At 39.4% G+C, this 17,845-nt stretch overlaps 2 protein-coding genes across 3 annotated transcripts; both read left to right on the plus strand.

The window, feature by feature from the left end:
- The first annotated feature begins 150 nt into the window (after window positions 1–150).
- On the plus strand, window positions 151–11,114 carry LOC120628644 (protein deltex). Of its 2 annotated transcripts, none has more exons than XM_039897180.1 (11): window positions 151–514; window positions 1,218–1,433; window positions 2,091–2,227; window positions 3,549–3,753; window positions 4,341–4,583; window positions 4,765–4,925; window positions 5,222–5,333; window positions 5,452–5,681; window positions 7,298–7,458; window positions 8,063–8,171; window positions 8,408–11,114. In XM_039897180.1, exons 2-11 carry the CDS (start codon window positions 1,235–1,237, stop codon window positions 8,612–8,614), a joined length of 1,764 nt encoding a protein of 587 aa, XP_039753114.1. In that variant the 5' UTR covers window positions 151–514; window positions 1,218–1,234; the 3' UTR covers window positions 8,615–11,114. The 2 variants fall into 2 exon arrangements, with proteins under 2 accessions (XP_039753114.1, XP_039753116.1); XM_039897182.1 differs by having other exon boundaries at window positions 8,397–8,496.
- Window positions 11,115–15,075: 3,961 nt separating this feature from the next.
- On the plus strand, window positions 15,076–17,541 carry LOC120629003. The gene is made up of 2 exons (XM_039897720.1): window positions 15,076–15,622; window positions 16,304–17,541. Exons 1-2 carry the CDS (start codon window positions 15,307–15,309, stop codon window positions 17,221–17,223), a joined length of 1,236 nt encoding a protein of 411 aa, XP_039753654.1. The 5' UTR covers window positions 15,076–15,306; the 3' UTR covers window positions 17,224–17,541.
- Window positions 17,542–17,845: the final 304 nt, after the last annotated feature.

Consider the following 17,845-nt stretch of genomic DNA (forward strand, 5'->3'; position numbering starts at 1 on the left):
GATAATTTTTATAATCATATTAAGTAATATTGTTTGATTAAATTAAATAAATTCCATTTTACGTTTATAGCACGCATCGCTAGTTTTTATGGCTACAGAAGTATCTATTCAACTCCAAAGTAACATGGCATTTTAGTGTAGTCAAAAATCGGTTAAATTGTGCAAAACAATTAATTTACAATCGGACCGAAATATAGAATCGATTGCTTTTTACATCCCTTTGACATAATTGCATTAAACATTAGTGCATTTTTGTACTTCTATGGCGAGAGACGAGACCCTATTTCTTGCCTTTCACAAACAAAAACTTGTGATGTCATTTACATATTATTAATAACAAGTTCTACAAGTTCCGATTCAAAATACTTACTATTTGATGAAATGCTTAAAAAGTATTACAAACATAACTTTTGTAAACGTTAAATAAGCTTGTGGCCTGCAGTGAATGGGTGAATATTTAACAAGACTTGATTGATTAGTGAGCACCGAGTTTAAGTTGATTGAATAACCAGTGGTATGTGTCCCTGATTTGGTTAATTTTGTTTCTATTATATCTGTGTTCTTTAAATTATTCAACAGTTGTAAAAGTTCCACTTTCTTTAATAAATAACTAGTTTTATACAATACCCTTCCTAAATTGTGAACATTTTCAATAAGGAGTTAAGTTTAAAAGACCGAGGGCGTTTTTTTAAGCTTGTTCCTGTTTTATCAGGAATAATATGTTTAATATAGTGACTAAAAACCTTAACATTTTAAATCTACCTATGTGGCATAAATTGGTTTATATTAACTTACACTTTACCAATGAATGGGTAATCATATACACCACGTATATGATTACCCATTCATTGGTACCCTCTATGTACAGCTACTATCAATAGTGAAACTACATTTACTTGTGGCTGTTCCACTAATGTGTAAGTTAACTAAACATACTGTTATTTGTTTTGCTTCTGTATACAAATAGATGATATAAACAATGTAGGAACTTAATGTCTTTTCTACTAATTTTGTGAGTAAGTTCTTTATCTATGTTCTTAAGGTTTTTTAGAAATCCTGTGGAAATATTTGTTTTGATGGAAGTCTATATTAGTCTACTTCTTCTTCGCTTACTCTTCATCCTTTCAACTAACCCTATGCCAAAAAGAAATTTTATTTGTTGCTTAGTTAAGGGATGAAGTAAAGGCAAACAAACAAGCAATGCTAATTCTCACCAGGTGATGTGTTGAGGGGAATGTCTCCGGTCCACTGTGTGGTGGTGTGGGAGTGGCAGCATGAGGGCCAGTGGTTACCGCACTCCCCCGGCGTGGCGCGTACATTGGAGCGAGCACATGCCAAGAAGCTGACCAGGGTTGTGTTGTCAGACGCAGAGCCTGCGCTTAAGGGACACTATGTCAACTTGCGCACTCTCACTCAGTCATCGGACACACCAGGTACTAATGTTGGCCAAATTATTCTGTAAACCTATTATAACGCGACATCCTAGCCAGGAACAGGAATATGGGGGCTGTGAGGTAGTAATGACCATCTTTTTTCTGAATTAAGATAAGATTTCCGTATTATTTTATTATATTATATTATATTTACCTTGCCTGAAGATGTAGTGACTGCAGAATCACTGAATCAGTTTAAGAACAGACTGGATAAAAATCAAAAAGACAAAGAGCGCAAGAAATGATATAGACGCATCAGCAAAAGCTGCTTAGTCTATTATATAATAATAATAATAATAATAATTTCCTTATGGTCTATGTCCCTAGACACCAGACTTCATTTGTTAAATATGTCATGGTTTGACTGGGGTTGCTAGAACCTACCATGTGTGTGAGCTTGATAGTATTAGTAGTGCTTAAAAGTGTGCATTGTTGCTAGAAACTACACAAGATAGACAACATTGTTGTCAACAAGGGCAGGGTGTAGTGTTCAAGTGGTATAGGACCATATTTTTGCAATTCCCTACTAGCAGTGGACTACCTGTGATTGAGATAAACATATTGGGGCGTGGAGGGGCAATGATTTAGTGTCACAGATCGTAGTTAAGTTGTTAATAGGCTGTCTGCTAGATGATGCATGTACCCGGTTGCTAGCAGGCGTGGAGGAGTGCGCGGTGCGGCGCGCGTGCTACAGCGTGCAGTCGCCGGGGGGCCGCGGCGCGCGCTGGGAGTGGGCGCGCCTGGCGGACCCGCCGCGGGCCGCAGAGCTGCTGTACGACCCGCTGCCTATGGAAGTAAGTATTCCACTAGATAGTGCCACTGGTCTGTTAACTTGTCAATTTGTCTATTAGTTGGTAAATTAGTTCCTAGTCGATGGTATTTTAGTCACTGTCTCATAAAAGTAGTACTATCAGTTGTGACATCATTGCAGTTATGTGTCCCCAAAAGGAAGCATTTATTTCATTTGAATTTTATTTATTGTGTTTTATAGTCGATTAAGTAAAGAGTATACAGAAGTGTATTCTACAGTTGGGGTGGTATTGTTATGTTGTAGTAAAAAGTATGATGGTAAACCAGGTCTTAACTTCAAGACTAGCAATGTTCAGTTTGGCACTTAGATCATTTCATTAATTAACAGATTATTGAGGCTAAATACCTAGTTTCTTAGCAGTAATAATTTATTCTCATGAATATTATTCTTCCTTATTTATGAGATAACATTAAAGCCTATCAACCTGCATTAGAGTAATGGGTTTGTACCCCTTGTCACCAAGTAGTAAAATAAAACAACTGGACCAACTCTATCACTGAATACTAAGCTCCTCTATAATTCATGTTACTTGTTACCTTGAAAAGACATTACAACTAGTTTGAATGCTGTCTTCCGTAGAGAAGACCACTGGCAAGAAACTCTACCATTGCTTTTTTATTTAATTAGTTGTAACAACACTTACGCACAACATTGTCATATTTTATAACGCTAGGACCTTTGATACAAGACATATAAGATATAATTACTATTATAACACCAGGATTTTTGCAACAAGTTATTTATATAGCAACCTCTGCTACATTACTGTCTGTATAAAATAATGCTAGGGCTCCATTTATGATACTTAAATAAATCAAAGGATATTAGAGATATACTTATCTGATGCAACATCAGGTACCACCATAGTACCAACAACTTATCACAAACTCCATCACCAGTATATACGACTCTGGTTCCGCCACAACAATATTTCAATAAGTATATCGATTTTATTGTAAATGATCTATTCTTTCTCTCAATTAATTAATTTAAATCCGTGTAAAATTTTCTTTCCCGCCAATCGATCTCGTCAACCTCACGTCACCACCATAGATCATATACTTTTCTTTGTCAATCTAGGAAAGGACATTATTCTATTTTCAAAGCATTATGAATATACTACCAATGAGAATACAAACTATGGTCTGTTGATCTATTTAATGTAATCATCAGGTTTATGATAGATAAAGTGCCGTTATTCCCTATTTTTTAAAATGCGCGAGATGGTTAACTTCAGATGATAAAAGTAGCAGTCCTTAGTACTTGCTTATTGTCGGCGGCGTGAGTAAGTGAGCGTTGTGCAGGTGCAGTGCCGGCTGGAGCAGGCGTGGGCGGCGCGCGACGAGGCCGTGCAGTGGGAGGGCTGGCTGCTGTGCCTGTGCAGCATGACGGCGCGCGGCCCGCGCGGCTGCGCGCCCCGCCTGCTGCGCCGCGCCGCGCACCCGCCCTACCCGCTGGCGCGCTCCGAGCCGCCGCCGCCCGCGCCGCCCGAGCGCGCGCACGCCGACGGTGCGTGCCACACCCGCCATATCGTCGAGTCCTTGGACTCTACTCATGGGCAAGCTTCTGCGCTCGTTCAAAGTGTAGAAATGAAAAAAGTGTAGATCTCTTCCGACGGGAAGGTTTGCCCATAACCAACACGCTCGGCAGATAGGTCGGTGATCGCAGTAGGTAGTTTTAGTAGTAGAGGATCCTGCTTCTAGTTTTCCATTTGCGCAATTTAGTCGCCCCAATAAATGAAGGGCGGTGACAATAATATTAATAATATTACAAATAAAATAATAATAATAATAATAATAATCGATCGTCAACACACGGCATTAAATAGTCTACAGGTAAATGGAGTGGATATGGTCCACAGAAATTAAATTGCACGTGTGTCTCTCTGTGCATTTAAAGTTGGTGGTAGGGTTATCCAGGCACAAACAGTTGCTCTGATTGCAAGTGATATGCTGCTGACTGTTGAGGAGTTCCCTTGTAAATCCCCAATGAAAAAAAGTCTCAATTGTTACATCAAGTCTTATGTTTTAACTTCAGTTTGTTTGATAATCTCTCGCTTTTGATGTTGTAAATAACTATATAAATCTGGTTCCTAGGTCGAAGACCACGCATTCCCCAACAGCACACAGGCTCCAGCGTGCACTCAGTGCAGTCCATGCAGTCCATACAATCGGCCAGATCCGTGCAGTCATCAAAGTCTGTGCAATCATCTAAATCGATGCAGTCGTCCAAGTCTGCTCCGTTGCCGAGGGACAGGGGCGGTGCTCGCAGCGCCTCGCCCAAGGACAGAAAACCTGGATTAGCTAGACAGATTCTACACAACCTTAATATATTTAGCAGTAAGATGGGTTTATTCATTTAAAATTTAGCTCTCTGCTGTTTGTAGATAGTCCTAAAATATTCGCTAAGCACTAGTTTTAATTGAGCATTAACATTTTACATTTTATCAATCAGTATTCTATCTTGTGTGTTGGTGAGAGTGAAGTCAACTCAATTCTTCTGCTACTTATCTTTGCACAGGCAACAACAACAAGTCGTCGGCAGCAGCAGAGGAGCAGCAGCACAGCGCTGAAGAGCAGCGGCACACCGACACCGAGTGCAGCAGCACGCGCTCCGGCCGCCGCCACAGCGTGGACACGGTCTCCACCTACCTCAGCCACGAGAGCAAGGAGAGCTTGCAGGTAGTCCAGTGCAGCATGGCAGCCGCCACTGCGGGACACGAGTCAGCAGCGGAGCAGCATTACTATATTATAAGCAAAATAAATAAACACAAACAACATGCATAATAATCAAGAATAATCAAGAGCCTGTTTTTTTTCCCATGCAAGTTGGATATAAAACATCGTATGAAACGCGTATGCATTGATCATTTAACTCTTGGCTTCCTTATTGCGCTTAACACCGCCTCGAGTGAAAAATAAAATTTTCCATACTTGTTACATACTGTACTCTTATAAAAGTTTTGTTTCTTCAAAAGCAAGCAGCAGTTGGTGAACTGCTGAACTGCAGCGCAGGTAGTGACGATGTCTTCGAGTCCATGCCCCAGGATCATCCGGACCAGCTGGATTCCACTGATGACAGGAACATAGGTATTTTTTTCTATTTTTTAATGCTTACTAATAAATTGATAACATATTTGAACAATATTGTTAATTAAATTAAAATGGTTTTTTCACTCTATCCAATACTTCATGCATCCGTCACCAGGGGCATTGGATAGTTGCGGAGACGAGGCCCAGTGGGCCGACTGCCAGCCGGCGGGCGTGTGGCGCTGGGTGTCGGAGGTGTCGCCGCAGTGGGGCGCGCTGTGCTGGGCGTGCGCGCGGCCGCTGGACGACGCGCGCGCGCCGCCCGCGCGCGTCGTGGCGCTGGCGTGCCACCACGCGCTGCACCTCGCCTGCCTGCGCGCGCACCTCGACCGCCTGCGCGACCAAGGGGTGAGTTCTAACGTTCTCTAGTTTTCTTGTGTGAGCGTTGACTGGGTTGATTGACCGCTATGCAAAATTTTTAAAATGAATTTAATATTAATAAAAATTATTACAGTTTAACATAATATTTCTTATACAAAAAAAAGTATATATTTGTTAGATAGAAATATGAGAAAAACATAAATAATATAAATCCATGTCAAGTAAATAAGTATGTAATAAGATTAATATTTCAGCCAAATTTCAAACCTTTTAACGATGTCATGTTAATAAATTTGTCATATTTAAATTTCTTTTTATTATTAAATTACGATTAATAATAAGTATAATATATATTCATTGATATCATAAAAACTTTAATATGTGAGCCAATGTTTTATTTTCACGTTGAAAGTTTACAGAGGCATTGCTTACAGTTGGGGTGGTAACTTATTGAATATATGTTACATACACATACATATAGGTTATATAGGTTAGGTTTATACATATAGGTTACATTTAAGTACAGAGAGTTTATTTGGATAACTTTGATTTTTATTAAGATAACTCTTCCGCTTTAAAGAATTCTGGGTGTTTGTTTACTGGAATACCTGTAATATATATGCATGGTAATGGTGACACATTTAAATCTTGAAATAGCTACTACTCTACTATTCTATAAAAAGCCCGAATGCACTTCTTTTAAACTCTGAATGCTCTTTCAAGATCCAACGAATTCCCCCAAATAGGAAGTCCATATGAGAGCACAGATGCTACACGTATAAAGACTGTTGTATCATCAGCAAACAAGATACAAGGATGGTTAAGACTTAGCAAGTCGATTATATAAGCAAGAAATAAATACGGACCCATTATACTGCTCGACACACCCCTTTCAATAATTCTAAATTAAGATCTTTATATATTTTTAGTATTGTTTGTTATTTTATAGATTTCAGTATATTGTCTTTTAAATATTCTTCAGTCCAGTTGTAAGCATGGCCTCTTGCACCGTATTTTTCTAATTTTAATAAAAGCAATTATATGATCAATCTAGTTAAACGCTTCTGTCATGTCTAAAAATTTGCACTTTATTTACAATTATTGCACTAATAGGTACCTTGTTTTTTATATTTTATCTTTTTAATTTAATAAGATAAAAACATGCTAATGTTTTTGAATTTCCATCGCGAAAACCAAATTATTCTCTTTTTACTACTTTGTTAATATACCAATTAGAATAAAAGATAGTAGAATCAAACGACTTTTTCGAAAATTCTCTATTTATTTAGGAGAATAAGAATCCAACCCATCGTTCCGTGGACGGAAATATATTACAAATAGATTCTTCTGTTAAAACTAATAGCATTCTGGCTACCTCTAAATAAGGTGCAGCAAAGGATATTTAGCCTAATCCTCACGTCATTATCATTATTTTGAACTTATATATTATTTGGTTCTTCATCGGTCTGTTCGGAACTCACTCCCTTAACAAATGGGACATCTTCGAAAGAGGCGGTTTTAAACTATTTAATTGGGTACAAACCTCTACAATATTTTGAGATTTGGCGATATATCGACCCAGTCGTATGGATCATGGTCACGACGGGAATGTTTCGAATGTACTGTGTATCGGCGTGCCGCAGGAGAGCGCGTACGTGGAGTGCGTGGTGTGCGGGCACGAGTTCGGGCAGCGCTCGCCGCGCGTGTTCGGCGAGCAGCCGCCCGGCTCCATGGCGTGGCGCCGCCAGCCCGGCGCGCTGCCCGGACAGCCGCCCGACGCGGACGCCGTGCTCGTCACCTACAAGTGAGTACGCCGCGCGGGTGTGCGGGCACGAGTTCGTTCAGCGCTCGCCGCGCGTGTTCGGCGAGCAGCCGCCCGGCTCCATGGCGTGGCGCCGCCAGCCCGGCGCGCTGCCCGGACAGCCGCCCGACGCGGACGCCGTGCTCGTCACCTACAAGTGAGTACGCCGCGCGGGTGTGCGGGCACGAGTTCGTTCAGCGCTCGCCGCGCGTGTTCGGCGAGCAGCCGCCCGGCTCCATGGCGTGGCGCCGCCAGCCCGGCGCGCTGCCCGGACAGCCGCCCGACGCGGACGCCGTGCTCGTCACCTACAAGTGAGTACGCCGCGCGGGTGTGCGGGCACGAGTTCGGGCAGCGCTCGCCTGCGAAAACGGCGTGGCGCCGCAAGCCGTGGAAACATTTTTTGACCTTACGACGCTGCTGTGGAAGGCGAAAGCGCAGTTGCCCGTTCCCGTACGGCGATACGGTAGTATTTTTAAAGTCGACCACATTGATATCTATTTGGTACCTGAATGCACAAATGCAAATTTGCACGCTTGCTGTTTCAGCTTTGACTATAGGGTAGTAATAAGTAAGCTATTAACGAAATAATCATTAATATCTATTGTAGCTTCCAGTCGGGCAGACAAGGCCCTCGGCACCCAATGCCCGGCGCGCCCTACTACGCCGTGGGCTTCCCCAGACATTCCCTGCTGCCGGACACGCCTTTAGGGAGAGAGGTAAATACATACTTTCATAACCAGTAGTCGTTTCCGCATATCGAGCTCCGAACTAACTCATTTTAGAGTCGCTTGTACTTCCGATTATTATTCCACAAACCTTTTGCCAAGTTCGAGCTGAAGGATCACATGTCACTTTTCGTCTTTCCAACTGCCCGCATGCCGAATCGAGTAGATCGGATGCTCGGGAACGGCGGGAAGGAAGGCAAGCGAGAGATAAAGTAGCGCGGCGGCAGGTGCTGGGCCTGCTGCGGCGCGCGTGGGAGCGGCGCGTGCTGTTCACGGTGAGCGCGTCGCAGACGACGGGGCGCGAGCACGTGGTGGCGTGGCGCGTGCCGCCGCCGCCCGCCGCGCCGCACCACTACCTGCCGCCGCACGCGCCGCGCCCGCTGCCGCGCCTGCTGGCGCAGCTCGCGCGCCTGCTGCGGGAGGCCGACGCCTGACCGCCCACTCGCTCACCCACCGCCGCACAACTACTCCGGGACGTGAAAACATTTTTATATCACGCGAACCGATGAACAATTTCGAAAATGCCAAAAAGCACTTATTAGATAAATACCTAATGTAAACTCTTTTAAAAGAAAGACTACCGAACTTTCACATTTGAAAATGACGCGCAAATACACCAGTGGCGTGTTTGGAGTGTATGCATGGGGTATTCAGATGATATAAAATGAAGAAAATCTGCAGTACGAGTAATAAAAAGCCTACCCTTAACTATTTATAACTCGTACTGGACATTTTCTTCATTTTATAACATCTGCATACCCTCTATGTACACCACTGAAATACACCCACCATATTGCTTTTTTTTTCAATCGTTTAAAGACAGTGTCTCTCCAGATGTGGTAAAAATTCTTACGATATCCTGTTCATGCAAATCTGTTCGAGCATTTATAGTGAACTAAGAAACTCAAATGCACATACATACATATAAACCTTGAATACGTTACAATTATTTTTTGGGTGGTTATGTAAAACTTAGTATATAATGTTAATCATATCCGCTTGATATATTTGGGCCATTGCTTTCCATTTAGATAGAAATAACAAATACCTGTTTTCTATAAAAGAATTGTGTGTTGGTGGGGTGTTTAACATAAAAATTAAATTTCAAGTTCGAAAAGGAGACTAATTTCTCAATTTGTAATTCATAATGTTAAGAGCACTGGATGATTTAGTAAGCATTATTTGATTAATTCTAGCCTATTTGTCAATTCTGTTAGTGTATATTGAAGTCCTAAGTAACGCGTATATTATGAGTCAGCATATTTCTTGGAAACAACGACTAATTTCTATTTCATCGGAAAAATATTTTCACGTCCTTAAAAGCAAAGCATACGCGTTTTAGGTTAAGGATTATGTAGCGAAGTTATACAAAACTGTTTAGACATTATTGTACTTTGTTTGATGTAGGCGACATCAATGTTTACTGAGAAGTTCAATTGAGAGACTGGAACAGATCTGCATTTATCAGTAAAATTCCAGTATTATATACGTAAATCTCGCCGATATTTTATTTATATTTATGTTTAAAGCACGGTCGAAAAACTGTTCATCAAGCAATCCTCGTTTCGTTTCCCCTACCAAAGTTCGCCATCGTAAGGCAAAAAGTCCAGTTTTGAAGATAATTCCATGAAAAGCTGGGTCAAGTGAAAACTTATTTTTTTATTAATGACGTCGTCGACTCCAGCAACCTCAGTTAAATTTGTGTGAAGAGTGGATTTCAAATATCGAAACTCTGTAAGAGTAAACATGATCTAATTAAAATTGTCTTAAAGCTCAACTTATTACGCAATTCTAAATCTGTTGTTTCCAGTTTCCACGGGGTCGGAAAGTGAGCCAATTGGAGCCAGCGATTCATTCGTTTGGTGATGGTCGGGAAAGATCTCGGTAACTTGTTGGCGAGATGGTGGTAATATATCAGTGGCGAGATGGTCTGGGCCTTATTATGATTCCTGGAGTTGATGCAGATTTTGGTGTGTGTTCCGCCTGGGTATTGGTGTAATAGTCCAGCAGCAGCAAATCGTAGTTATCTTTATCTGTCAGCAAAGTTACAGGTTGCGAGGGAAGAAGTTGTTTAGTAGTTCGTTAGCCGTGCCCGTGGAGTCGGTGGTGGTGCCGTCAGCTAAACCGAGGGTGGATGGGGGTTGATGTCTCAATGATACGATTCGTGATGAAGTAAAAGTCTTCCTTTTTTTGCTTATTGCAAAATTCTTTGAAAAGTTCTCTGGAGTACGCCTTTTTCAAGCAGTTCTGTTTAGATATGGATAGAAATATAAAATAGAAAATCTTTATTAGTAAAACTCCATACAAATATTCTTTAGATTCCTGACTCCTAAACTAGGAAATTTCGTACTTAGGGGCTGTAGGGTGTTTTCTTTGCAAGAGTTTTACAAGATTAGAAAATAATTGATTCCATTTCGTCACTGTACCACGTGGCCCGTTTGTGAGAGTGGCGAAGTGTGGTGGAGGTGAATTTGACGACGTATTTTTCGAGCTCGTTCTTTTGTTGAGAATGAATGTCAATGTCGGTATTAATTGCATCTTTTCAGCTTCTTGGATGAGGTCCCTTTTACCGAAGCAGTGTGATATTTTTATGATGTGCTCAGAGGTTGGACTGACGTTCGGATCGACGTTCACGTCATGAACTGTGTTTCAGTTGGAATTGCTAACTAATGTTTAATTGATGATCTGTTTTCGATCGTTGTCAGTCATACAGTCAACGATGAGGTTCCCTCTTCTGTTTGTCCTTGCAGAACCCCATAGACTATAGAAATATTTTGAATTTGATTAAGAAATCCAGCACGTTGCCCATATTATCAAATTCAACGATGAGTTTCTTGTTTAATATCCCAAACAATATTAATTAGATCAAAATGCATTACATTTACATGGTTTCACTATACAGACTATCAAGGCCTCAATTCAAGAACAATAAGTCTTAAATTTTCCGTCGAATTATAGACCAAATTGTCATTTATATATGCGATGTGTTTTATCGTTTAATGTATAAATGTGTCTTGAAAATAACTCTTGAAAGTCGTGAGTGGCAATTGTTTAATGAAATCTGGCAGTTTATTATATAAAGTTATACCCATGCAATAAGAATGTTGAGAAACAAGTGCCAGCCTCGATGATGTCGGCGTTGTTTGCAGTGGTGGGTGGGGTGCTATGACCCTACAACGTATTGTCTCTACTAAGAGACAGGGTGAACAGTTTGTTTCGACCGTGTCACATTATTAGACTAGTTTTGAAATAGTTAAATTATTATCTCATCTATGATAAGATTTGCTCGTGCATCGAATGTGTAATTTTGTTATCTGTTAAACTGAAATTGTCATTGTTTAAACATATGGTGTATGTATATTGATAATTGTTAATTATAAAATTTACTGTCATCCTCACATTATGACGTCGAGATGACTATAAATATTTTTTTGTCCACCTAACGAGTGTAAAGAGGGCGGAGAAGTGATATAAGTTTGTCTCTTGGTGATGAAATATACTTTAAAGTAAAAAGAAGTGATATAATATTGCTCACATTGTGTGTCTATATAATAAGCCCTCAAACGGATAGACTTTTAGAATGCGTTATTTTTTATTGGCCGGAGACGGACGGCTCACAAAGCTTCAGCTATCATCATTAACTCATTAGCGGTTCACTTCAGGGCACGGCTCTGACGCATACATCTTTGAGAGCATTTTGGAGAACTCTCAGGCATGCAGGTTTCCTCAGGAAGCTGGTTAAAGCAAGTGATATTTAATTTAGAACACCGTATGTGTGGCCGTAGTCGAAACCACTAGACTCTAACCACTTAGCTATATTGAATCGTTTTTGTTTCGGTATTCTGTCGCACATGCCGAGAGTTATCCTTATTTTTAACATTGAGTTAAGTGTCAAGTAATGGAGGCACCTAACTTTAAGGTGCATTACGTTAATAATTTGTAATATGTGGGAAATTGTACTAATAAATTTATTTTCATTCTTACTTGTCATAAAGATACGACGGTTGCGAATATGCAAATCTATATTAAGTGACCCTGATATGACAAAATTCTTCCGAGAACAAGAAATTATGTTAAGAAACGATGTCTTCCGCATTCTACCTACATTAGTATTCCCTGTCTTCCAAGCTCCAATACTATACAGGCCATTACTAGTTAGTTAATGCTATCTTTGAATTGACATATTGTTTTATTTAAGACTGATACGTATACACATATTGTGAACATATTTACATTATATATTAATCTATATTTTACATATTTAGATCTTGCCAGTAAGTAAAAGTGCCTTAAATTTAAGTCTGTTATTATGTGTTTGTGAATGAGATACTAGTGAGTAGTGTATAACTTAGGTGTCGTGTCTTCCCTTCACAGATCTTCCGAAGAAAAGCTTTACAATATGAGATGAAATGTTTTTATTGTATAGATTGAATTAATGCTTTAGCACGAATTACTTTTACAAATCGTTGAACGATCATGTTGAAAGGTTTTATGAATTAAATATTATCGAGTAAATAAATAAGTAAATAAATTTACATGATATTACTAATTGCTGGTTTTAGTTTCCAATCAAAAAAATTTAAAAAAAAACAAAATTTATTTATTCATTTAGTAGGGGCCTACTTGAAATAAATGAATATTGTTTTTTTTTAGTTAGTTTATAAGCTCTTTTGAAACGATAAGTCAGTCTGTTTGTAGTGACTCTATCACCGGTTCAGAAGGCAGATTCCACCGAGCAGAAACACCAAACGGCAAGAAACTCAGAAGATTGCTCTTTTTCAACATCATTTTACAGTTTACATTCTTTTAAATTTCCTATCTTGTGAGAGATGAGAGCGGAGCCTGCTTCCAAGCAGCCTTGTCGTTAAGAAATTCATCAAATCGGAAGAAGAGATTAATTGTGTACACAATATACAATTTCATTTTTTAACGCAAACTCCTTTTTCTAACTTGTCTAACATAAACAGTATTTTTAATAATTTTCACTTATTTCAATAAAATAAATAAAAACAAACACGATAAAAATAGATTTTCTTTATATAAAGGTATTTGTATTATTTATTTAACAATTTGAAATTAACTTTGCAAATTGTAACAAAAAGATTGTTTACTTTAGGCAAGGGCAAGATAAGTGAGAAAAAATTAACTTATGTATTCACATAGCAGCAACTTAATTGATGTATGGAATTTTGTTGAATATTACTTAAAATAAGAAAGGAATAGGTATGTATATTAGAACCTCTACGCTGGCCCTGGTCAGGCGGGGTGTTACTGAAATCTTTTTGATAGTTGACCCAGTATCTATCAATTTGAAAAACGAACGTGGGAACTTTTGATCTGTAGCCGAGGTGCTCATTTTAACTTTTATCTATTCGTTACTGGTTGCTTATTTAGGAGTTATAGAAAGTCCTCACGGGATGATGGAACAAAACCATCGTAACAATGCAAAATCAATAATTTATGGCATTCACAATCGTAATCTTAGTAAAATATTATACAACGAAAACATACAAATATTCCAGTTATCTACTGCGACATACTGCTGTAAGAACATTTTGAATTGGAAATATCAATTCAGATCTTGTAGCAAAGGAAATTGAGTGCAGTTTTGCGTTAGCCGTACGTGCAATGGTCTTTATTGGATAATAATTCCACATTCATATAGTAAATACGACAGTTTGTTGGTTTGTCTGTCACTATTACGGTATACGTACAACAACCAGGAAACTGGATGTATTCGATTTTTTAGCCGGTTATCATCTTGGACTGCATCATTACTTACCACTAGGTGAAATTGCAGTCAAGGCTTAACTTGAAGTGGAATAAAAACATTTAAAAAAGGAGGGACTTTGAGTAGCCGCTCTCTCCCGTTAGAGACAGGTCTATGCCCATCTCAGGAGATTACAAAGGTTTATGATTATTTATCATTTTGCAGTAGTAGATAGTAGTCGTGAACTCCGCCGATTCCGGTCAAAAACCGGGATATAAAAGGAGTAGGGTTGGTCAGGAGGGATCCCACCTATAAAAGGTAACCCCGAGCCTCGTGCGGTGATAAATAACCTGACACATGGCTACACACCGCGTAACACACAGCAACCAGTGGCCAAGAAGTCTAATGCCCGTTTTCACTAAGACTAGGCATCGCCTAAATCGAATGCCTTATGATTTAGGCTTTGTCTATAGAAACAAAACGTTTCACCAACTCATAAGTCATAATAATGTGTAACGGTTGATGTATGCCTAAGAACCTCCTTCGATTAGGCGTTACTTATTTCCTTTGTGAAAAGGGTCATAAATCTTTTAAATTTGGGTGTAAATAGAAAGAAGGCGACATTACTTCTCGATAGTCTCGGTTATTCTGGTTTCAGAACAATGCTTACAAAATGTTATATCTATCTTACATTACACCACATCTCCTTCAAAATATAGATCTGGAAGATCGTTTCCCCCCCAGATAACTCCCCCTAACGATGAATATAAATTTTGGTAACAGAGCTACCCCATGCTTATTTCTGCCGCCAAGGAGCACTGACAGCAAAGCTGTGTTCCGGTTTATAAAAACTAGGCTGGCACCTATGACAGCACGTCCGTCTTGATGGCTACAAAGCACCACTTTATATGACGAGCTCTGTGAAAGCCCTGCTAAGTTTTGCTAGTCCATAGGCTACGGCTTTCCATCAGACCTACCTAAAAAAACTTTTTTTAAGTAGGTTACTTTCTTTATAGGAACAACGTTTATATACTTACCTACTTTAATATGTTTAACGTCGTCTGCTCGATGTTAGAAAAAAACATGCAAACAAACTCGCGGATAACAGCTAGTCGGATAATTCCTGTGTCAAGATGAACAAACGATATGGGTACGATAAAATGACATGTCCTGGTTAGAAAACGGTGTAGGTTGCACTCCTCTTGTAGAGGTTGGTGCTCGTACTCCATTGCTTTGGTGGCTTTCTTAAATGTCTTTTAAGGTATCTATGAGCTGTGAATAACTCACATTTAAATCAAAGGCTAAACACCGCGTGAACTTCTCTCAAGTAGGCCATAGTCTGAGAGGCGGGAAATGTGTACCTACCTATTAACAAGTCAAGAATAATAATTATTTGAAACTGCGACCTATTCCAAAATGGGGGAAAACGGTGCACATAACGTCTTAACTGAAAAACAGATGCAGTATGCAGTGGCTCGAATGGCGAAACCTGGTTCCCAAATCATTGGTTACGATGTAAAACCAGCTTCAGATAAATTGGCTGGTTTCTTGGGAGATCACTTAAGGATGATTTTGTGCGTAACGGAAAATAATGTCGTGAGGAAGATCTATTTGTTTATAAAGACTGTGCCGACTGGGAATATACCGAAAGCTGATTTCATAAACCAGAACCAGTTTTTTAAGAAGGAAGCGATGGTGTTTCAGCTGCTTGAGCAGATTCCCGATGTGGACTGTAAGTGGAAATGTGTAAATTTATAATTTGTCATCACAAATTCAGTTTCTTTCGTAATTTAGAAAAATCGTTTTAAGTTTCATATTTAGGATATCTTTCTGTAAGATGTAATGAAACTAAAATAATTTCGGGCTTTAATTATTTTTCCAGTGTTTTATCAATAAACGATTGATTGATTGATAATACATTTTGTTATGTTGTTATCAATCGTGCAGCGAAAAGATTAAAATCTTCTTTTACATAATTGACTCAGAAACTTTTTTAATAAATTAGATTCTTTTATATTTCCCTACAAGTTAGCCTTTGCCTGCAATCTCATCGGAGTGTACGTGATGATGCAGTCTAAGATGGTAACGGGCTCACCTGTCGCGGGGGTAGGTATGGCAGTTATGTTCTACTCACTTCTCTAGTCTGTTTCTACGCGTCATCGTACCGGATCGCTAAATCGCTTAGCGCAACGTCTTTGTCTTTGTCCGCAGGGCCGAAGTCCCCACCAGAACAGACGAAATTCAGAAATAGTAGGGGTTCGATCCCGGGACCTCCCACTTAAATCTAAATATATATAAGCTGGCTTATTAACACTGAATTCTGAACACTATCTGGCAAGATTTCAGCAAAACTAAATTATAAAACCTTGCATAAATTGGAACCTAGAAATTAAACTTAGTTACGTGATTGCAGGTCTGAACCCGTGGTGCACCAGAGCAGTGATTCATAACGAGAAGATCATAGTAATGCCAGATCTTGCCATCCTAGGCTACAGGACTCATCCAACAGAAATGTACTTTGATCGGAACCACGTTTTCGTTGTTGTCTCATCACTCGCCCGATTCCACGCAGCCTTCGCTAATTATTTTACAAAAAGAAACCAAACTCATCCACATTTTATAGAGGAACATGCGTTTTTCAACGAGGAGCCGTTTAGTGATGCACCGTGGCTGAAAGGTGCAGCAAAAGTCAACTACCAAGTTCTGAAAGAATTCTCATCAAAATCGATACATTATCCAATAGATTTGGAAGAAAAATTAAGCCAACTGTATATAAAAGCTTACCAAAGTCTGAGAAATAATGAAGATACCCTCAATGTGGTTATTCATAAGGACTTGTGGGCGAACAATATATTATTTCAGTATAATGATAACGTACCGATAAACGCTGTGTTAGTCGACTTCCAACTTGCGCGATACGCTCCGCCTACATTTGATCTGATGTCGTTACTATACATGACTACATCTAGACAATTCCGTGATTGTTATGAAAATGAAGTATTCCATCATTACTACAAAGTATTTTCGGAGAGCTTAGATGACTGCACCAAACAGAGGTTACAGAATTTAAACTATGATTTTGCGGAGTTTCTGAAATGGTGCGAGAGATCCCGTATGTTCGGATTGGTTCAAGCGAATACAACTATTCCCTGTGTTTGTATGGAACCAGATGTAGCGCAGAAAACGTTTGACGATCCGGATACGTATGTGGAGCACGTGACAGGGGACAGATCGAAGCCAGTGGTAGCTCACAGTAGAGAAAACGTCCAGTACAGGCTCAGGCAGTTGGAAGTTAGCGAGGAGTTTGTGGAAAAGTACGTTTGTGAAATGTAGCTTGACATTCAGTGAAATAACATCATCTATCTAATTAAAATTTTCCATCTTCTAATCCCACTTCCACATTTTTACTGATTGTACGAGAGTTTAATAGCATAGCAGTTTTTTATTTTAAGGCAACCACCTAAACCCTGGTTTACGTGCGTATGAAGATCTTCCGAGAACTTATATATTTTCAAGATCTTTTCATATTATAACCCAGTAAGTAGGCTTACCTGAATGAAATCCTAAATGAAAACGAACATGTGCGGCTATATACCTGCCTAATACCTGTACTAATAATATGTACCATTGAGGAAAATAACCAGTTTTTTGGAAAACGTGTTGTTTTATAACGTTAATAGGAATAAGTAATATTTTATTAGTTACATTTTCACCAAGAAATATCAAATTTTTGCAGAAAGGGGAAAAACGTATTTTGGCAAAATACGTTTTTCTTAATACATTAATCAAATATCATTAGATTAATAAAATTGTCACGCCTACTGTACCCTCTTGCTCTATTGTGTTTATGTCTCTGTAAGTACATTTTTCTTTGGTGTACAATAAAAGTGTATTCAATCATTCATCCCAACTTCCCCCTCCGCGACCGTGAAGTGAAGTGAGTGCAGTGTGCAAT

This window comes from Pararge aegeria, chromosome 13, assembly GCF_905163445.1.
Source record: "Pararge aegeria chromosome 13, ilParAegt1.1, whole genome shotgun sequence".
NCBI lineage: Eukaryota > Metazoa > Arthropoda > Insecta > Lepidoptera > Nymphalidae > Pararge > Pararge aegeria.

Coding starts and splice junctions, on each gene's coding strand:
- LOC120628644 (XM_039897180.1), top strand. CDS start 1,235: ATGTCTCCGGTCCACTGTGTGGTGGTGTGGGAGTGGCAGCATGAGGGC. Junction 4,584..4,764: donor CAACCTTAATATATTTAGCA/GTAAGATGGGTT, acceptor ATCTTTGCACAG/GCAACAACAACAAGTCGTCG. Junction 7,459..8,062: donor GCCGTGCTCGTCACCTACAA/GTGAGTACGCCG, acceptor TATCTATTGTAG/CTTCCAGTCGGGCAGACAAG.
- LOC120629003 (XM_039897720.1), top strand. CDS start 15,307: ATGGGGGAAAACGGTGCACATAACGTCTTAACTGAAAAACAGATGCAG. Junction 15,623..16,303: donor GCAGATTCCCGATGTGGACT/GTAAGTGGAAAT, acceptor ACGTGATTGCAG/GTCTGAACCCGTGGTGCACC.